At 35.8% G+C, this 18498-nt stretch overlaps 1 protein-coding gene across 1 annotated transcript; it reads right to left on the bottom strand.

Moving 5' to 3' along the window:
• Nucleotides 1-1044: 1044 nt before the first annotated feature.
• On the bottom strand, nucleotides 1045-17191 carry LOC125843838 (protein EMBRYO SAC DEVELOPMENT ARREST 30). The gene is made up of 10 exons (XM_049523053.1): nucleotides 16692-17191; nucleotides 16277-16361; nucleotides 12807-12877; nucleotides 12627-12715; nucleotides 12293-12536; nucleotides 11758-11870; nucleotides 8706-8796; nucleotides 3474-3602; nucleotides 1999-2549; nucleotides 1045-1903 (listed from the first exon to the last, which is right to left on the bottom strand). Exons 1-10 carry the CDS (start codon nucleotides 16851-16853, stop codon nucleotides 1477-1479), a joined length of 1962 nt encoding a protein of 653 aa, XP_049379010.1. The 5' UTR covers nucleotides 16854-17191; the 3' UTR covers nucleotides 1045-1476.
• Between the last annotated feature and the right edge of the window lie 1307 nt (nucleotides 17192-18498).

Raw genomic sequence — 18498 nt, 5'->3', positions numbered from 1 at the left:
AATCAAATCAAATTAATACTAATGCAAAAAGAAAATTAATTCAACACCAAGAATGACAATAATATTGAATATTTGTTCTTTAGTTTTACATTGGTTTAGACAATTAAAATATATAATCTAATTTTAATTTTCCTTAAATATTTAGTAGTGTAACTAATATTTACTTATTTTAGCATGATTTAGTACTTTTAAATTGTGATCATTTTCATTATGACTTTGCAATATTTATTTTATATGATGATTTCATTATTATTTTTTATTGAATATTTTAGTGTCATCAGTACTCATCTCATATTTTGTGTGATTTTCTTAAGAAACACCTTAGATAATTATATTTTGGCTGGACTAAAGAAATATTTGGAGCACAAGTTAATTATATGTTTGTATGCAAACTTTACCGAAAAAATCCAGGTTTATTAGTTTGGTTTGATTTATAAATTTAAAAATTCAACACAATGGTTTGGTTTGATATTTGAAAAACCCGAACCAACCCGAGGTTGAAAAACCCGAAAAAATCCGAATTTTATTAGTTTGGTTTGGTTTATAAATTTAAAATTTTTACACAACTGGTTTGGTTTGATATTTGAAAAACCCAAACCAACCCGGTCATGCAACCCCTAATAGTAAATACTATTTTACTATAATCGTGATCGCCATGCTTACAATTTCCGAAAAGAAAATCACTAAGAAATATAGTCCCAACATGAATACACCACAGCTGGCTCTGCAAATTCTAGGCGGCAGCCAACAAGTCTCAGCACCATTTTGAGAAGTAATTGTTGTATCCCCGTAGGCGGTATGTATTGTTTAGCCATATAACTTTTGGAGCTTGAACAAGGCCAACGGACTTGCACCATGTGAGTAGCTTCAAGAAACTTCAGCTTATGGTATAGGCACCATTATTCTGCAGGTCCTCCACTACTACATTTCCTACTAGGTCTTTACTCCTCTAGAGACAATTTCAATATACTGTAAAGCTAGTTGCATTCGAAACTACTCAATAGCCAAAAGGTTCGAACATCTACTTTAAAAACATTTAAGATGTGAAATGAAAATCAAAGAATCGTTGTTAACTATATATGGCTTCACAGTGTCACTTTTGCTTTGTGCAGTCGCAAAGTACTAGAAATTTAGACATCTTTTGTATGCTGTATACCTGTAGAATATGAGAAAACTTGTCCTGCTTGAAGGAGAGAAAGAGGGAGAGTTCTATGGAAGAGACCAATGGAGTCCAGATGCCAAGCAATGAACTCTAAGCAGACTGCACGGATTCTTCTAAAGCACATTTGAAGAACTGTGCTTGCAGTTAATTTGGCCCCAAAAAAATTGGGAATGCTTCCAGACATTCCAAAAGCAGCATGCTGCTGCTGTAAGTTTTTTACTCTCTTAGAAAAGATTAATCCAGAGTGAGGCTTGACGTCGGTGGCATAGAGGGAAATGAACAAGAAAATGAAGGCAAGATATGTACATCTAATCCTAATCATCAGGATCCATTTCCTCATCCTGTTCCAGGGATGGAATTGCATCAGTTCCAGTGTATCCTTCCGATTCTGACTGCCCGTTTAAATCAGTCTCATCTTCTTGAGAATCAACTTCATCAGCATTAGTCTCTTGAGTCCTTAGTTGTTGCATCCATTTGGGGCACTCATCCTGCCCTTCAAACAACAGATGGAGATTGTTGTTCTTTCCTGAATGCACAATATCAGTAGCCTTGACAGTTGAACATGAGCATTCTGGAATAGGGTGAGAGAGGAAAAACTTTGTTTTTGATAGATTAGATTCCTTCAAAAGGCCCTCTTCTGCCAGGCTTTTGTTGAGATGTTCTCTGACAGCAAAAGTCCAATTACGAGGTGGATAGTAAAGATGATCGACGGTAGTATTAAAGAGCTCTGCAAGATATTTCCTGCATATACAAGATACATTTTAGAAAGTGATGGTAAATAAAAAGAAATAGTAAACACCAAACAAAGAAAGGACCAGGAGTGTTGTTAGTTTTACCTGTTTGGCCGAAATGTTCTTGCAGATGCCATCTCATAAAGTCGGTGTCCCATCACCAAGCTAGCAAAATCAGGCCCACTTCCATCATTGTCAAAACCAGGGAAAAAAACTTCAGCGTCTACCGAGACTATGTAATCAAGAGCATCCCATAGCAGTCGGTGTGCTTGCTCCCTCTGATCATTGAGAGAAGGTTCTGGTTCCTTATCTTTCTCTGCAACCCACCCATACCAGCCTTCTTTTTCATGTCGATAAATAGGTCGATCAGGAGGAGGTGGTAGAGGCCTTGGGCGGGGCCCAGACTTGTCCCATTCTGATTTTAGTTGATTTGAACTTTTTACTGGTAAAAGCTGATCAGGATCAGGAATAAGGGGGGTTTCAGGGCCAACTAAATTGGCTAGCTCTGTTTTGCTGCACAAAGAAGTACGATCAACTAAATTGGTGTACATGGCGCGTAAAGGAATCATAACCCGTTGTCCGCCAAAGGTTTCAGAACCTGATAGGAATATTCTTGTCCTAGGTGGATAACCCATGGCTCGAAGCAGAAGGCCAACCTAAATTTGCAAAAATGTATGAAGAATTAAAAAATAGAACGACTGCAGGGAGGTTTTACATAGGAAATGTTATAGTTCTAGGGGTAACAGCAACATCCGATGGTTTAAGTATTAAACTAACAAAATGTGAATAATTAACAGGGTTTTGAGGTATTTAACTCTCTTTTTTCTTTTGAGAAAGAACAGAACATGCGATTCTGTGAACGAAAGAGCCTGGGATTATAATATAGCATTTGCATCAACCTTCCCAAGCTCAATCAATGAACAACAAAGAGGGTTTGAATTATCAGCAGCTCCTCTGAGAAAATATCTCCAGAAACAAGCTATTAATGTCTCAGCCTAAGGCAATCTTGATTTATTCCACGATATAGAAGATAGCTAGCAGGTGGATGTCCCGACATCTTAAACTATTAGCAGCAAATTCATTGGCTAAACTAACACACTTTTTGTAAAGTCTTTACTCTCTTTTTTGAATGTAACCTGTAAGAGCATTATCTATATGTTGTTTATTATTTTTACATGAATAATACTTCTTATTTTACCGAAAAAAAACTGTTTTGATCTTTACAGTGCCTTAATATCTCATCTCTGCATCAATTGGCAAGCAAATAAGGAACTCGCAAAATCTCTTCCTAGTTGTGAGAAAAGAATCTAGAGCATAAAGTAAATCTAGGAACATGAAGACCCCTATACTGTATTTAAAGAAGTTTGAACTGGAGATTAAACTATGAGATGGTAACAAAATGCACTAATTAGCAAAAAAAGAAGAAAAAATGTGCACTGCATGGATGCTATCTAAAAAGTCTCTGCATCAAAAGGTAGCTTAAAATATAATATATTGTATAAAGCTACTTATAAAAACTTTACTTTGAGCCAGATGAATAAACTTTTGATGAAGATCTAAAGAGAAAATTCAAAAAGTACCTCTTCTGGCATGAGTGGGCACGATCCATTTCTCTTCCGAGCATGTGAGTCAACATTAAGTTCTTCACTGATAATTCCTTGTTTAATCATCTGGGCCCTCCTGTATTGTATAAGTTCTGTGTGAACATCCTACACCAAGAGAAAGCAATATATTACAGGTGTCATGATATCAGTTGTTTTTTTTGAGAAAGTTCAACATTTTATAGACAAAACACACCAATAGTGTATTTCAGTAGTAATTACATCAGGAGTTAAAGTTAGCAAAACCAAATATATCTATCACCTTTACTCCTAAACTATCTAAAAAGTGAGTAATATCCTCCACCTTTCTGGGGAGTACATAGTTGCACCAAAAATAAAAGTTTACAAGGCAATTCAGTTTCAAGCAGAAAGGGATGCTCTTGTTTTCAAAACATCTCTGGTTCCTTTCTTTCCATATTGTCCACCAGATGCAAGCAAGGACAATCTTCCATCTCTCCTTATGGCCTGACATGTTTCCTTCTCTATTCCATCCTGTTAGGGCTTCTGATGTATGCCTTGGCATGGACCAACTGATACCCCTCAAGGTAAAAAATGCATGCCACAATTTCAGTGTCACTCTACAGCGAATGAAGAGATGGTTTGTTGTCTCTGTTTCTCTTTCACAAAAAAAGCACCTGGAACATAATTCCCTTCCCCTTTTCATTAGATTGTCCTGAGTTAGTACTGCTTTCCTGGCTACCAACCAGGTGAAACAAGCCACCTTGTGGGGTATCTTTACCTTCCATATCATCTTCCAAGGCCATGATAAGAGCATTGCAACTGACCTCAAGGGGTTTGTAAGCTGATTTTACTGTGAATTTCCCATTTTTGGCTCTCAGCCATTGTAGACTGTCTTCATTTGTGTCAAGGTTATTGGTATGCTCTAAAGAATTGAAGAAATCTGTGAGGTTGTCTATTTCCCAGTCATTCAACCTTCTCCTGAAAGAGAGGTTTCATCCTTGATTGGCCCTGACATCTGCTATTGTTGCCTCCTTCTGTTGGTTCAGATAGTAGATTACAGGGTACAACTGTTTCAAGGGGTATTGATCAACCCACATATCATTCCAGAATGATGCCCTCCTTCCGTTTCCTATTTGAATCGTTGAATTTCTCCATATTTTAGGCCACTAAATCCTGATTGTTTTCCATAAACCTACCCCATAAGGGCTTGTAGCTTCCTTAGTAATCCATAGGTCTTTCATTGTATATCTGGAAGCTACAACTTCTTTCCACAAACTCTGTTCTCCAGAGACAAACCTCCATAGCCACTTCAAGAGAAGACTCTCGTTCTGTACTTTGAGGTGCTTTATACCCATTCCTCCTCATTTTTTGTTGTTGATGACAGCATCCCATTTCACCAAGTGATGCTTCTTTTCCCCCCTCTCCATTTCCTTGCCATAAAATGTTCCTCCGGATGGAGTCTAACTTCTTTAAGACACACCCTGGCAAAGGAAATAATGACATCATGTAAGTTGGCATAGCATCAAGCACACTATTGATTAAAGTCAATCTTCCACCCAAAGATAAGTATTGGCTTCTCCGATTTGCCAGCTTCTTTTCACATTTTTCCACCACTGCATTCCATATATTCTTGGATTTACTTTTTGCTCCCAGAGGCATCCCTAGATAGGTTGTAGGTAGTTCTCCTACTTTACCTCCTAGGATACTAGCTAGACTATTGATATCTGGAACTTCATTCACTGGGTAGACAAAACTTTTACCCCATTTTATGTGTAATCCGGAAATAGCTTCGAACAGAATAAAAATGGCCCTTAGATGCTTTAGCTGCTCTTTCTCTGCACCACAGAACACTAAAGTGTCATCTGCATGCATACTGTAAGTAGTGGGAGATATTTAATCCCAGAAAAGCCCTTGATCTTATTGTTTGATTGTGCTGCTTTCAACATATCACTCAATCCTCCCATAGCAAGTATAAAAAGGAAAGGGAGAAGAGGATCTCTCCCAAAAGGGGTACCATTAATTAATACTGAGAACACAGAGTATTTTAACCATTTTATCCACCTATTTCCAAAACCCATCCTCTCAAGTGTGTTCCAGAGAAAGTTCCAGTTGAGATGATCAAAAGCCTTTTCTATATCCAACTTACATAGGATCCCAAGGACTTTGTTAAGTTCCTCACATCCACACATTCACTGGCAATAAGAATGGCATCCATGATCTGCCTACCCTTAATGAAAGCTAGTTGATGTTTATCCACCAACTTAAACATCACTTTCTTAAGCCTTTCTGTTAGGATCTTGGATATGATTTTATAGATGCTGCCAATCAGACTAATGAGCATAAAATCCTTAAATTTTGATGCACCCATCTTTTTAGGGATCAAAGCTATGAAAGTAGCATTTAAGCCTTTTTTCAAAGTAACCTTGACCATGGAAATTCTGAATGGCTGCTATTACATTTGTCTTCACCACCTCCCAACAATGTATGAAAAATGCCATAGTAAAACCATCTGGGCCAGGGGCCTTATCTCCTGCACAAGCAAACACATTCTTTGATCTCCTTCTCTCCAAATTGACTTTGCAACAATAAGCTATCTTCCTCATTCAACATAGCTTGATCTTTGGGGTTGAACTGAGGTCTCCAGTGCTCATTCTTTCTATAAAGGTTTTGGGAAAAACCTATGATCTCCTCCCTGATCACTGCTGGCTCAGATACAGTAGTCCCATTGATCAAAAGACTATCAATGTTGTTGTATCTTTGCGACAATTTGCTGTTTTGTGAAAAAACTTGTGTTTTTATCCCCCTCTTTCAATCATACAGCCCTGGATCTTTGCCTCCATGCCACTTCCTCTCTTTTTGCCACGTCCTCCAATTCTACTGTTAGAACAGCTCTTAGAAAAGACTCATCATCAGATAAGCATCTTTGATCCTGGATCACATCAAAATCAGAAAGTTGGTTTAAAATGTTTTGTTTCTGTAGACCTAGGTTGCCTTGAACAGTTCTGCTCCATTCTTTCAACTTCACTTTGAGGGCTTTCAACTTGCAAGCTAGAATGTAATATGATCTTCCTGTATAAGATTCAGAATCCCACCACCCCTTAACTCTTGCATTGAATTTCTCAGTTTGCAACCACCAATTTTCGAATTTAAAATAGGATAATGACCTTTCCCAGTTTCCACATTCTAGTAGCAGCAGATTGTGATCAGAAGTGATTCTAGGCATAATAGTTTGCTTGATTTTCTTGAAGGATACTTCCCATTCTTATGAGAATAGGAACCTATCCAGTTTTGCTGCTACGTCTTGCCTGTCTCCTTTTCTCCATGTAAAGGTACCCCCTGATATCAATTGTTCTTTAAAAGGGAAAAGGCATCATTAGGTTCATTAGACCAGTTAGGCTCAACAGATTAACTGCAGCAATACTCTCCCTTGCTTCACACTGCTAATATTGCCTCTTTCTCTGCCCTTCTTTTTTTTTCTTTTTCCTTTTCTCTTTTATATTCCCCTCAATAGAATGATTAACTCACTTCACGGTCCAGAACTACAGTCATAATCACTTTCTTTCATTTTCAGTTTTTCTCAAATGATTCAAATGAATGGCAATTAGCCACACCTATACTTGAAAAGACAGGTTGAGAAATGAAAGATTATCTAAATATAGCATGTGAGGCCACAAAATCAGAAGCATCAGGAAATAGAATGGAAGGAATAATTCAGAACTTTCCACCTTAATGTCAGTTATTTTTTGATTCTTTATCAAAAAAATAACTGACATTATGATTTTGTGGAAGAAAAGGAAGGTTGAAGGAGGGGCATTGGAAATTATTGTCCAGAGACTATTTCTCAATCAGTTATATGCCGCCAAAAAATGATTTTTCATCCGTGGTCTGATCTGTAATTTGAAATTCTGGCTTCATAGTCTTGCGCCACAGTGAAAAGAGTGGATATTGCTCCTTTTGAGGTGATTGACCAGGCCATGTGTCTATCCAAAAAACTCGCTTTTATGCCATTGCCAACAGCTTCAGAAGTGTTATGCCAAAAAGAGTTCAATTATGCTCTCAAATGTTTCCAGATGCCAAAAATACTAGAAAACTGTGATTGCTTGGCAATTTAGGGATTGAGAAGCTCATATGTCATAACAATAACTTCCTTCAACAAAGCCCCATCTTCCATGATGAATCTCCAAAGCCACTGGTGCTGCAAGCTTAAAGATTGAGCCCTCAAATCCTTCGCCCAGATCCTGACTGCTCTTTTCTCTGTAGTAAACACTCCCCAATTTAACCAGATTGCCTTTTGCTTCATACGTTAATCCATTTAATCTACTGTTTAGTTTGTTTTTATTTAAGTTCTCAATCCATCTTTGTTTCTTGTTTAGTTTTAGGAAGTAGGGTGATAATCCTATTAGAAGTTATTTGTGCTTATGCTCTGTGGGATTCAACACTTGGGATTCTTTCCCTTTGCTACACTTGCATCTGATTAGTCCTTTTGTCTTAGTTTATCCATTTGATTGATCATTTGGGGCTGGGGAAAACTCGGATCAATTTCTTAGTATGGTTATGAAGTAATTAAGCAAAGAGAGGAGAAACACCTCCAGAATTGGACAAAAAGAAAGAAGTAAATCTCAATTCTCATCCACTCGCTCTTGTCATGCCAAAAAGGATGTGGCAATGATAAATCCTTCTTTTTAAGTAAATTTAACAGGTCTCCTTCCCCCATTTCTCTTCCCCTCCCATTGGTTCAATCAAACCTTTTTTGATTTGAAGACTTGTTTGAACCAAACATATTATGTAGGGAATAAGAATATGCTGCTGATTCTAATCCCACATTCTCATCAATGTAGAGTGGTCTTGGCAATTGTAACAGTTTGTGGAATCTTTAAGACCATCAGATCCTCATGCACAAGTCTTGCATTTCCCAAGAACACAAGAACGGAAGGGAATTCAAGAACACAAGCTAGAGTTGATACTAGCTACAAATAAGAGAAAGCCCATGACACTTACGCTAACTTATATTTACACATGTGAACCGAATAACCTTGTTTTGTCATGTATCATCCCCCTGTTCTCAGCATTGGCACCCACACCACACTTTGAAGACGGATATGTCTTTGTTGTGCTAATTTCCAGAACAAGTCACCAGAATATACCAAAATTATTACATTTTCAAGCGGAGATGTACTGATTAGACATTCCAAGTAGGATATAACCTCAATCAGGTTAAGAGAGTACATAGATAAAGAAAAAGTTAGGAACCTGAAATATTTCAGCACAACCATGATAGGCTAGGGCATCTCTCTTAAGCCCAGGATGATAGGCAAGGTAAGATTGACCTGAAGCTCGTAACCTGCAGAGAGGAATAAATATTTTTATCATCTGTTGACAAGAGAAACAAAAACTCTCCATGCAACCCAAAAAGAAAAGGTAAAAGAAAGAGGCAATAAGTTGATCAGATAAACTTTCATTTCATATGTAATTTCATTTTGCTCACTGACCAGCACCAAGTGCTGGAAATTTGCATTAGGGAAGATACAAATACTCAATTTGTTTACTGCACATGTAATGATGGGGGAAAGTCTATTAAAGTATCCACTTCATGAATACCCACCATGCTGCACCAAAAAGCCAGCGAAAATGTGTGTATTTAAGTCTAAGTGGGTAATTTTGAGCAAGCCAAGCAGGACTCTCAGCTGCCTAGTCCATATGAAAATATCTAGCCTTTTTTTGTACTGGTAAACTAGTAATTGAATTAAATCAGAAATCTGGTGCTAAGTTGAACTTACTTGTTTAGCTATATCTTTCACCAGTACCATACAAATTTGTTCTTTGTTAAAACCAAGGGCACATCTAAAAATATAAGGTGAGTATGTAGGCTAGACTTGATGTTCTGTCAAGCCTATCCAACTATCTACATGAAAGATATTCTTTCCTCAAATTAAAATATATGAAAAAGCAAGTTCTTTTTCATATTTCTTGAGCTCTTCTTCATAGTGTTGAACCAACTTCCTATTCCTTTCATACCAAATGTTCAAAAAATGCACAGTGGACTAGCTTTCCACACTGCTTTCCTCTCAGTCACTGTACTTCCTTATTCTTCAACTGAGTAGCACACTATTAAGTAGAACCCAATTGATATCTTATGAAGAATACCACTGCCCATACTTGTGAAGTTGTTCTACAATGCAACAGTTAGTAATCTGCATATTCTTCATCCTTTTTGCATCTGTAATGCGAACTCACAACAATCTAATTCCTCCTCAGATTGTCTTCTGTGAGAATTGAATTCCACACCATATAACAACTTGTTTATGCAATAAGAAAAATGTACGGTCCCACCAAATAAGTCCATACATTCACCAAACAAAATTTTCACCGTAAATATTATAACGACTTCAACCTTCCCAGTATTAGTATGATTAGTGTTACTGGTCATCACCTGGTCTTACTTAACATAATAATGGCTTCAACCTTTGCAGCGTCAATAAGATTAGTATATTAGAAGTATCAGCTCATTGTTCAAATTGATAGAGTCATGTGAAGCAAATAGTTATTGTCTTCATACTTCAACGAGACACAAAGTGGACCAAACATGGGCATTCAATCTGATTTTAGAGTAGGAAAAGACAAAAAGAGAAAAAGGGGGGTAAAAGTTAAGGATCTTGAGTGCTAAATAGTTATTGCCTTCATACTTTAATGAGACACAAAGTGAACCTAAGATAGGCATTCAATCTGATTTTAGAGTAGGAAAAGACGAAAAGAGAAAAGGGGGGTAAAAGTTAAGGATCTTGAGTGCTAAATTGTAGAGCTCCACTCCATGTGTGCTTCGGCATCCTCTTTCTCATCATTATCTTCTTTTCTTCTCGAATTTGTGACCCGACATCTTCTGATACTACCATAATGCAACCTCCTTTAATAAGATTCCTTTTTCATCTCAAACAATGAATCTTTCTTTATCTTCTAGTATGTGGTCATTTTTTCCTGCAACTATTGATTCTAGGCTTCTTATCTGCTTCTCTCTTCTGCTATGTAAATGTAGTTAGTAAATTACTGGAGGACTTAATATGAAACTGAAGATTACATATTCATTCCGTTTTATGGTTTATCAATTATAAGGTGCCCTTCAATTTCCAATTGAAGTTATCCACTTTATGGTTTGATCATTTGTATCTTGAGAGTCAATTTTGTAATGAAAGTTGTCTTTCTGTGGCCATCTTAAAAATAGATTAAATGATGTTAGAGTTGAGGAGTTGAACATACAAGTTTTAATTGTATTTTGATATTATCAGTACCAAATTCATACAAGGTCTTTTTTTATATTTTCCGATAAACTTCTTTTTCCAGATAACTGAGAAATCCCAGAGGACCAGAGGCTCATGGTTTGAAACTCGGTGGATAAAGGATCTGCCCCTCTACCCTTCTCTACTAAAATACCAGACTTCTGTCTGCAGCAGGAAACGAACCTGTGACGTGCGCCAAACCTACATATCACAATGGTGCTCTTACCACTACACCAAAGCCTGGGGGCTTGTATTTTCAAAAGATTGTGCATTTCATTTAAGAAATGGGTGAACATCGCTTCTCCCTTTTCCCTAAAACTTTCATGCATTGTCATTTTCTCTTAGAGTTTTGCTTTCGGAAACATTACATGTGATGTCCTTCAACCCTTAGTGCAACTTAGATCTAAACAAGCATATCAGTAAGATTCATCTTCCAGGACATCATGATATTTAAGGATTAAAAAAATTACACTTTCACCAGACATGTCTTTCCAACCTTAAAAGTATAAGCTTAGACATTCTTCAGATACTGGTGGTAAGTTATATTCTTTTTTTTTGTTTTGATGATAATGGTGTCTGGACCAGCTTTCACGCACCTCGACTAATTCCACAGGATACCTGTCACATCCCACCAGCAACAAGTACCAAGTAACTCTATCCACCAAAGCCAGGACATATGGGAAGAACCCTCTATTTTTTTGTCTCCACTGGGATTTGAACTTGAGACCTCATGGCTCTCAACCACTTCATTGGCCACTAAGCCACACCCTTGGGTGCGTAAGTTACAAATTTTTTAAAACAATATTATTTTATGAACTGGAAAAAAATATGACAACAAATTCTTTAAATCAAATATTAGCTACCAATTACCAACAAATTCTTTAAATCAAATATTAGCTACCAATTACCAGATGCAAACCATTTTAGTTCAAAAAACACTAAGTCCTAAGATGATAATAACTAAGATGGCAAATATCTTGATAAAAAAAAAAAGATAGCAAATACAGAGTAAAAAAATTTCAATTCCTTACCTTTCCACCATGAGCTTTCCAAGAGCTTCAATTTCTGGGCGAAATTGAAGGGCATGAAATGACACGCGACATCTAAGCCTTTGATACTCAACCATGCTAGAAGGAAGGGCAGACTGAGAAGAAATTGAACTTGATTAGCTGGTCATTTTAGGCCAATACAAACTAAGCATTAGGCACATAAAAATTAAATAGGGAAATATCAGTAATGATCATGTTAAACTCTCCTCTTAAGAAAATAAGCATGAAATATTCTTAATCCGGAGGTTATGCGAGTGCATGTTGGGCAGCTAATTTAAATGAATGCAGATATGTGAATGCTAAGATGGATGTGAAGTCATACAAGATTAAAAATGACAACACTATCCAAATAATGCAAGTAGTACATATTAAGAATAAAACGAAAGGTCGCTTGAGATGGTTTGTTCATGTCCAGTGTCGACCTCCAGATATACTTGTCCCTAGATGTAAAGATGATGAGTGAAGCAGTGTTGTCAACAGTGTGCTTAAGCCCTGAAACTGGGCTCAAAAATCATACCTGTAGACATCCTCCATCTGTCAATATTAGTCCAATGACCTTTGCTTTCTTCAATCTAGGTAAAACTTCAGACGTATAAAATCTTAGAGAAGCAGAACTTTTGGGCTTAAAAATTTGATACTCTTTCCGTCTCCTAGCCTCCCTCAAGATAGGTGGCAGACTCTTCACAATTGTGACATCATTTGCTAAGGCTGCTATAAACTGATCCTCATTATAGAGGTATGAAAAACTCTTGAAATTGGAACTGCGAAAATTAGATATAATTTAAAATTCAGGAATGTAAATAAAGCATCACAAAAATCCTCCTTATTTTTGAAGTCAAATTAACCAGGACCTGATGCCTTTTGAACGAGCACTTTCTTGAATCTCTGGAATTACAAGTGTGGCATTTAGAAGTCTTGATATGGCAACCAGATCAACAATCTATGAGAAAAGGATAACCTGTTAGGAACTCTTCACCCAACAATTTGGTGCAAAAAGGGTAGAAGTCTTTTCAACAATAAAATGAGCATACCGAGTTCCTGATCTTCTCAAAACTACCAGATATTTTTGCATAGATGAAGCCATTGTTCTGTTCAACAGACACTGAAACCATGACAACATAGGTGAAAAGAGAGAATCAGTTCCAACCGATGATGGAGGTACTTAACATTGTTGTTAAAAAAAACACAGTTAACTTTAAAATGGCAAAGGCAGCAAGTCAATTTCAATTCTCAGATAGCCTGGACCAGAGTCTCCAACCTATAAGTAACAAGAAGTGTAGACCATAACTGCCAAGTGTAAACTCTATACCTCTGTAACCTAGAAAGCAACAGCACATTAAACTTTAGTAAAATATGGTACTCCCTCCATTCCTCTTTTCCTTTTTGAGAACCGTGATGTCCAGGCCAACTTGCGCGCACATTCCCTCCATTCCACTTTATATGTTACTCTTTCATTTCCTATTAGTTCCAAAAAGATTTAAATCTTTCTATATTTGGTAACATTGTACTGAGAGTACTTATGGTATGTTATACATTTTCAGCTTACGTGTCAAACGCCTTTATTTCTTTCTTAAACTCCATGCCCAATCAAATACCATCAATTTGTCGAATAATGGAGGGAGTATCTTCTCTTTTTGTTCAAAAATGTTTCCTGAAGAAACTACTGCTGCTCCATTACCATCATTAGATACCATAAGATAATCTCTCCAATGCCTTCATTTCTTGCTTTATACATAACACATTACGTTGCAGTATATTCATTGAGTTTCCAACTATGCAATTTATCATTAAATATTTGCAAGTAAAGTAAAAGAAGAGCATAAAAGAGGGATTCATAAAAATACATAATCCAGTCAGGATCGTGTGACTTATTCAAAACTGTAAATCTATACTACTTTAAAAGCATGAACTCCCTAAATTGAAAGTTAAATTACATAAATACCCCTAACTAAAAACAGCTCAACCTTCACACTACTTCATCACACTGCAAACTCCACCGAGAAACATCGCCTCTTCCAACGCCCACAATCTGAACCATCGCAAGCTTTCAAATAATCCCCAACAGATGCAACTCGTTACTTCTCCCTCCTTCCTCTATTTATACCCACCAAACGCCAAACATCGCCTCCCATTACGATTCCAACTTCTGAAGAACACGAAAAGGTATGGCATGTTTCATCTTCTAACACCAAAGTTCTTCCTTTGTTTTTTTTTGTTTTTTTGATGACAAGGGAAACCCGCAGCCGCTACCCTTTGGGTGCGCACAGGGTAAAACCCCCGCTCCTATGCAATAGCTCGCAAACCACATAGGAGAGGTAACCCGCACTAGGCAAGCCCGGTGCGACGAGCTCGACCCAGAAGGCAAACCCCTTGCTTTCGCTGGCAAGGGGTTTCGAACTTGAGACCTCCAACATGGAAGTCCCAAGCCCAAACCAACGTTCTGCCTTTGTTTCGCACGCCTCATCTGCACTTTATTATTCGACTCACAATTATGCGCTTCAGGCCAACATTGTTCCAGCTCCTGAAAAACACAATCAAATATTGGAATTGGCTTTGAATTCCGGCCACCTTTAACAGTTGTAAGTGATTAAGTTCCACCCTCTTTGTTTTATCCTCACGTTTATCAGCAAATTACATCTATTCCCACACCTATATCCCATCCGCTGCAGATACACTGCCCCTCAAATATCTAACACTATAAATTAACATTCAAATTGATTATGGACTGTTATTTTTGGCACTGGAGTTCTGGACACACCCAAACATTTTTCATCGCATTCTATCCCCTGTATATAGTTCCACTATCTTTAAGTTCCAGGAATGCTAACTTTTGCCACTTCGCGCAGATTATAACATACGCGCTCTCAACATAGGTGATACTCGGACCCTTAATACTGTAAACCGTTTCACACGTTCCAATAAATATTTTTTTTGAAACTGGTAACTTAACGTTCCACTAAATTTAACAAAACTACTTGCAGCACACTGTTATTGGGCTTATGAAATTGCTTAAATGTACTTTATGATTCTTTTTAATTCTACTAAGACACAAAAACGCCTGAAGTTAAAATTGTTATTCTCTATTCCCTCTGTACCTCTAACCATCTAGATTCAGCATACATAGCAACTGAAACTGAACTATCAAAGCAGAGTGTTCCGATTAACAAGATACCACAACACTCCGTTGTTTGGGTGATGGGAGTAATAGTAATTTGAAAGGGTTCAGTAATTTCATACAAGAATTCAAGGCATGAGAGCATTTTACAAATGATAATCTTAGTTGACGACGAGGTAATATCATTGACACATTCACTTACGTTAATCAACCTATTCTAGGCTTATGTGACATGTGAGTCTCAACCTATAAAGGTATCAGGCAGCCTCCAGTATGTGCTTATAGAATATATATTTAGAGTATATTTGTTGATACCTCACTTTAATATGCTGTTTCCAAACTAGGGACTTTTGGGATTTCAACTCTTTCCGTGAGTAGTGTGCTGATCCATACAATGTTTCAAAAAGCACTAGACTTGCGCACCAGGTACACTCCATGTTTTATATGTTCAACATTATTTATTTAACCTCACTGCCACAACTAATGTTAAAACTATACTTAAACAAGGTAGGCAAGCTACCTTTTGGGGGGAAATTATATAGCACCAGTCGTATCGATTTTCAATCCACAAAATTACAAAACCAAAGCCCTTCACATAGTTATGTTGTACAGTAACTACTCTCATCAGAAATGGAGGGCATGAAGTCATAAAGGATGAAAAGAAAGATATTACAATAACACCAAGGTAATGAAAAAAGCTACAGAAGCGTCGTTAGATATTACAATGGATGGGTTGTTGGCTGATACACAAGTACCTTCTAACCAACTCTACAACTTTCCACAACAGCCCATTACTATTTACAGATGTTACATGACACTAATGAAACTTTCATTGGTTGTATTCACTATTCACAGGTTCGGCTGAATGAGAAACAAGATGACAATCACCATGCAACGTCGAAAGGCCACAACACTATAGTGCAGAATTACGGGTTCCAAATGCTGATTCAAGCGCAATTACTTACTTAGAATTAATCAGAAAATTCGGCAACAAATTGTTTGCCGAACTAATAAGGAACTTTGTAAAAGATGTTCAACATGACTGTCCAGCAACAAAATACAAAAAACAAGGCAGCCAGTCAATAGGGCGTAATGGAGTACTATTTGCAAACTTAAATTCGGTGAGCCGGAAACATGTGTTCCAACACTTCATTTAGATTATAACGAAACCATGCTTAAAATATAGCATTATTGCATATACAATGGATCTAAGAAATAAAGTATGCACAAAATTGCACGGATAACATATGCCAAATAGAGCATGGAGATTATTCCATGGTTTTATTGGGGCAAATATAGAACCAATATTGTTTCAACAATATATGAATTTCAACGCTAGGCAAACATGTACGGTGAATATAGTAACTAAAGAATTGCAAGGATTACCAGGATATGTACTTCTTGGATTTGGATAAGGGTGCAAGGGCTCCAATGACTTCACATTTCCCCACAACTTACGAAACGCAGGACCCTAAAAAGATGTAGCATTATATTGTCAAAACATATATATACTCTTTAACAACAAAATAATAGATATCCAGATTATTAGTACTAGAAACAATAGATAACAAATTTTCCATACATTTTACATTTTTGAATATACATTTTGAACTCTTTGAAGTTCTGATCAGTACCGATAAATGGTGCTATTTATAGATAATTTGTAATATTCTCTACATGGGTCATTCAATAAAATCATCAGCTTTTATCAAAGCATAAGCAATTAAGCATAGGCAAACAAATAAATTCAATAGATGTAGCATTATATTGAATCTTAATCAGAGTAGAAAGAGTGGATTACCTTCCTAGTGGCTAAAGTTGGAGTTAAATCCTCAGTAAAAACTGTAATTGCAGTGTATTGTACAAGATCAACAGTGGACTTTGCAAGAAACAAGTGAACAATCAATGAAGCAAATGATAACACCAGGCCTCCTAATGCTGCCCATTTTATTTTGGATTTCATCTCAATAATAATAATAATAATTTTATACAGCAAATCTGCAAACTCAATTTATTGAGACAAGTTCGAGAAATGATTCAGCTGAGAGAAGTGAAGGAATTAGATCGGAATTGATTTTGAATAGATCGAGGAGAAATTGAGAGTAAAGGGTTTAAGCGGATTTAGCGAGTGGGATTGGGATTGGGACGACGAGGTGAATACAGCTTTATCTTCTCCCATGAATGAATGTCTACTAGCGCAGTAGAGCTTTCATCTTCTCCTATGAATAGAGTCAGTAGCGCCCCCAAAATAAGGGTAAAGTACCAAATTCAGTTCGCTCAAACAAAAAAAAAATCAAATCGATTAAGGGTTAAGATTAAACGAAGAACCAAAAGCAGATGAAGGAGACAGGGTTAAGCACCGAATTAACACTTGGAAGAAACAATTTTTAAAATTATGTATTTATTGTTGATCTCTTACTAATTTTATTGTTCATGTTATTATAATTATAATTAAATTAATTATGTTTTAATATTGGATTTAATTCGTAAGACTTTTTAAATTCTTTGAGATATTTTATTAAACATTTAAATTATCAAATCATTAAATTTAAAAATATATTGTCTTAACTTTGAATGCCTTCTAAATGTTAGTATGTTAGTTTTTGTAATTAAAAGTATTGTGAAATATTATCTAAGTAAGAAAATTATAATCTAGTTGGCATATTCAATAAAGTGAACTCTTAATTTTATTTTTGAAATACTTTTACAATAATTTTGATAGTTTATATAATAATTGATTCTATTAAAAAAAATTAAAACTATAATCAATAAGATAAATTTATATATTTATATTATTATGTAACGTATAATAATTTATAAATATTTATTATTATCGTATAAAATGTTACAAAAAATATATACTATTCAATTAAAAAAAAATTAGTTATTATATTATAATTAATTACAATATTTTTAAAAAAAAGTTATAAATATAAATATATATTAAAAAATTAAATAAACATAATTTTGGCTTCAAGCTGCTCATTCCAGTGAGTCGTCCTGTTTTTGGAGAGCCACACACGTCAGCCACCCGCTAGCAGGTGAGTTCAGATTTGAGAACAACTTCCAATGTGTCAAACCAACATTTTTTTTATTTTAGAAGAACATACAAAATAGCACAAACAGACAAACAATTACAATTAAAAATTATTTTCCTTTTATAGAGTAATATTTTCTCTCCGTGTCTATTTATATGTTGTCTTTATTAAAAATAATTTTCTTAATATTTGTTACTTTACAAAATCAATGCATAAATGATATTATTCTTCCTATTTTACCCTTGAGATTTATTAGTCTTGAAAATATGAATTTGACCAACATAGGAAAACTAATTAATTTACTCATGTTCATTGGTCAAATTAATTAATCAAAATAAATTAATTCATGTTCATTTAATGAAAACTTAACTTCGAGAAAATAATAGATAAGGATATAATCATAAGCTTACCTAGGTTTTTTAAGAGACGTAAAACTTAAAATGATGACAATTAAATAGGAATTGAGAGAGTCCTTTTTAACAAAATTTTGAATAAGATTAAAATTTTCAAAGAAAATATCATATATTACTTTTGCTTTTTCAAATTTGCTTGCTTTTTAAAAAATCTCAT

Source organism: Solanum stenotomum, chromosome 11 (assembly GCF_019186545.1).
Source record: "Solanum stenotomum isolate F172 chromosome 11, ASM1918654v1, whole genome shotgun sequence".
NCBI lineage: Eukaryota > Viridiplantae > Streptophyta > Magnoliopsida > Solanales > Solanaceae > Solanum > Solanum stenotomum.
Note: the sequence above shows the minus strand (reverse complement) of the source record. Positions and strands in the feature narration are given on the sequence as shown.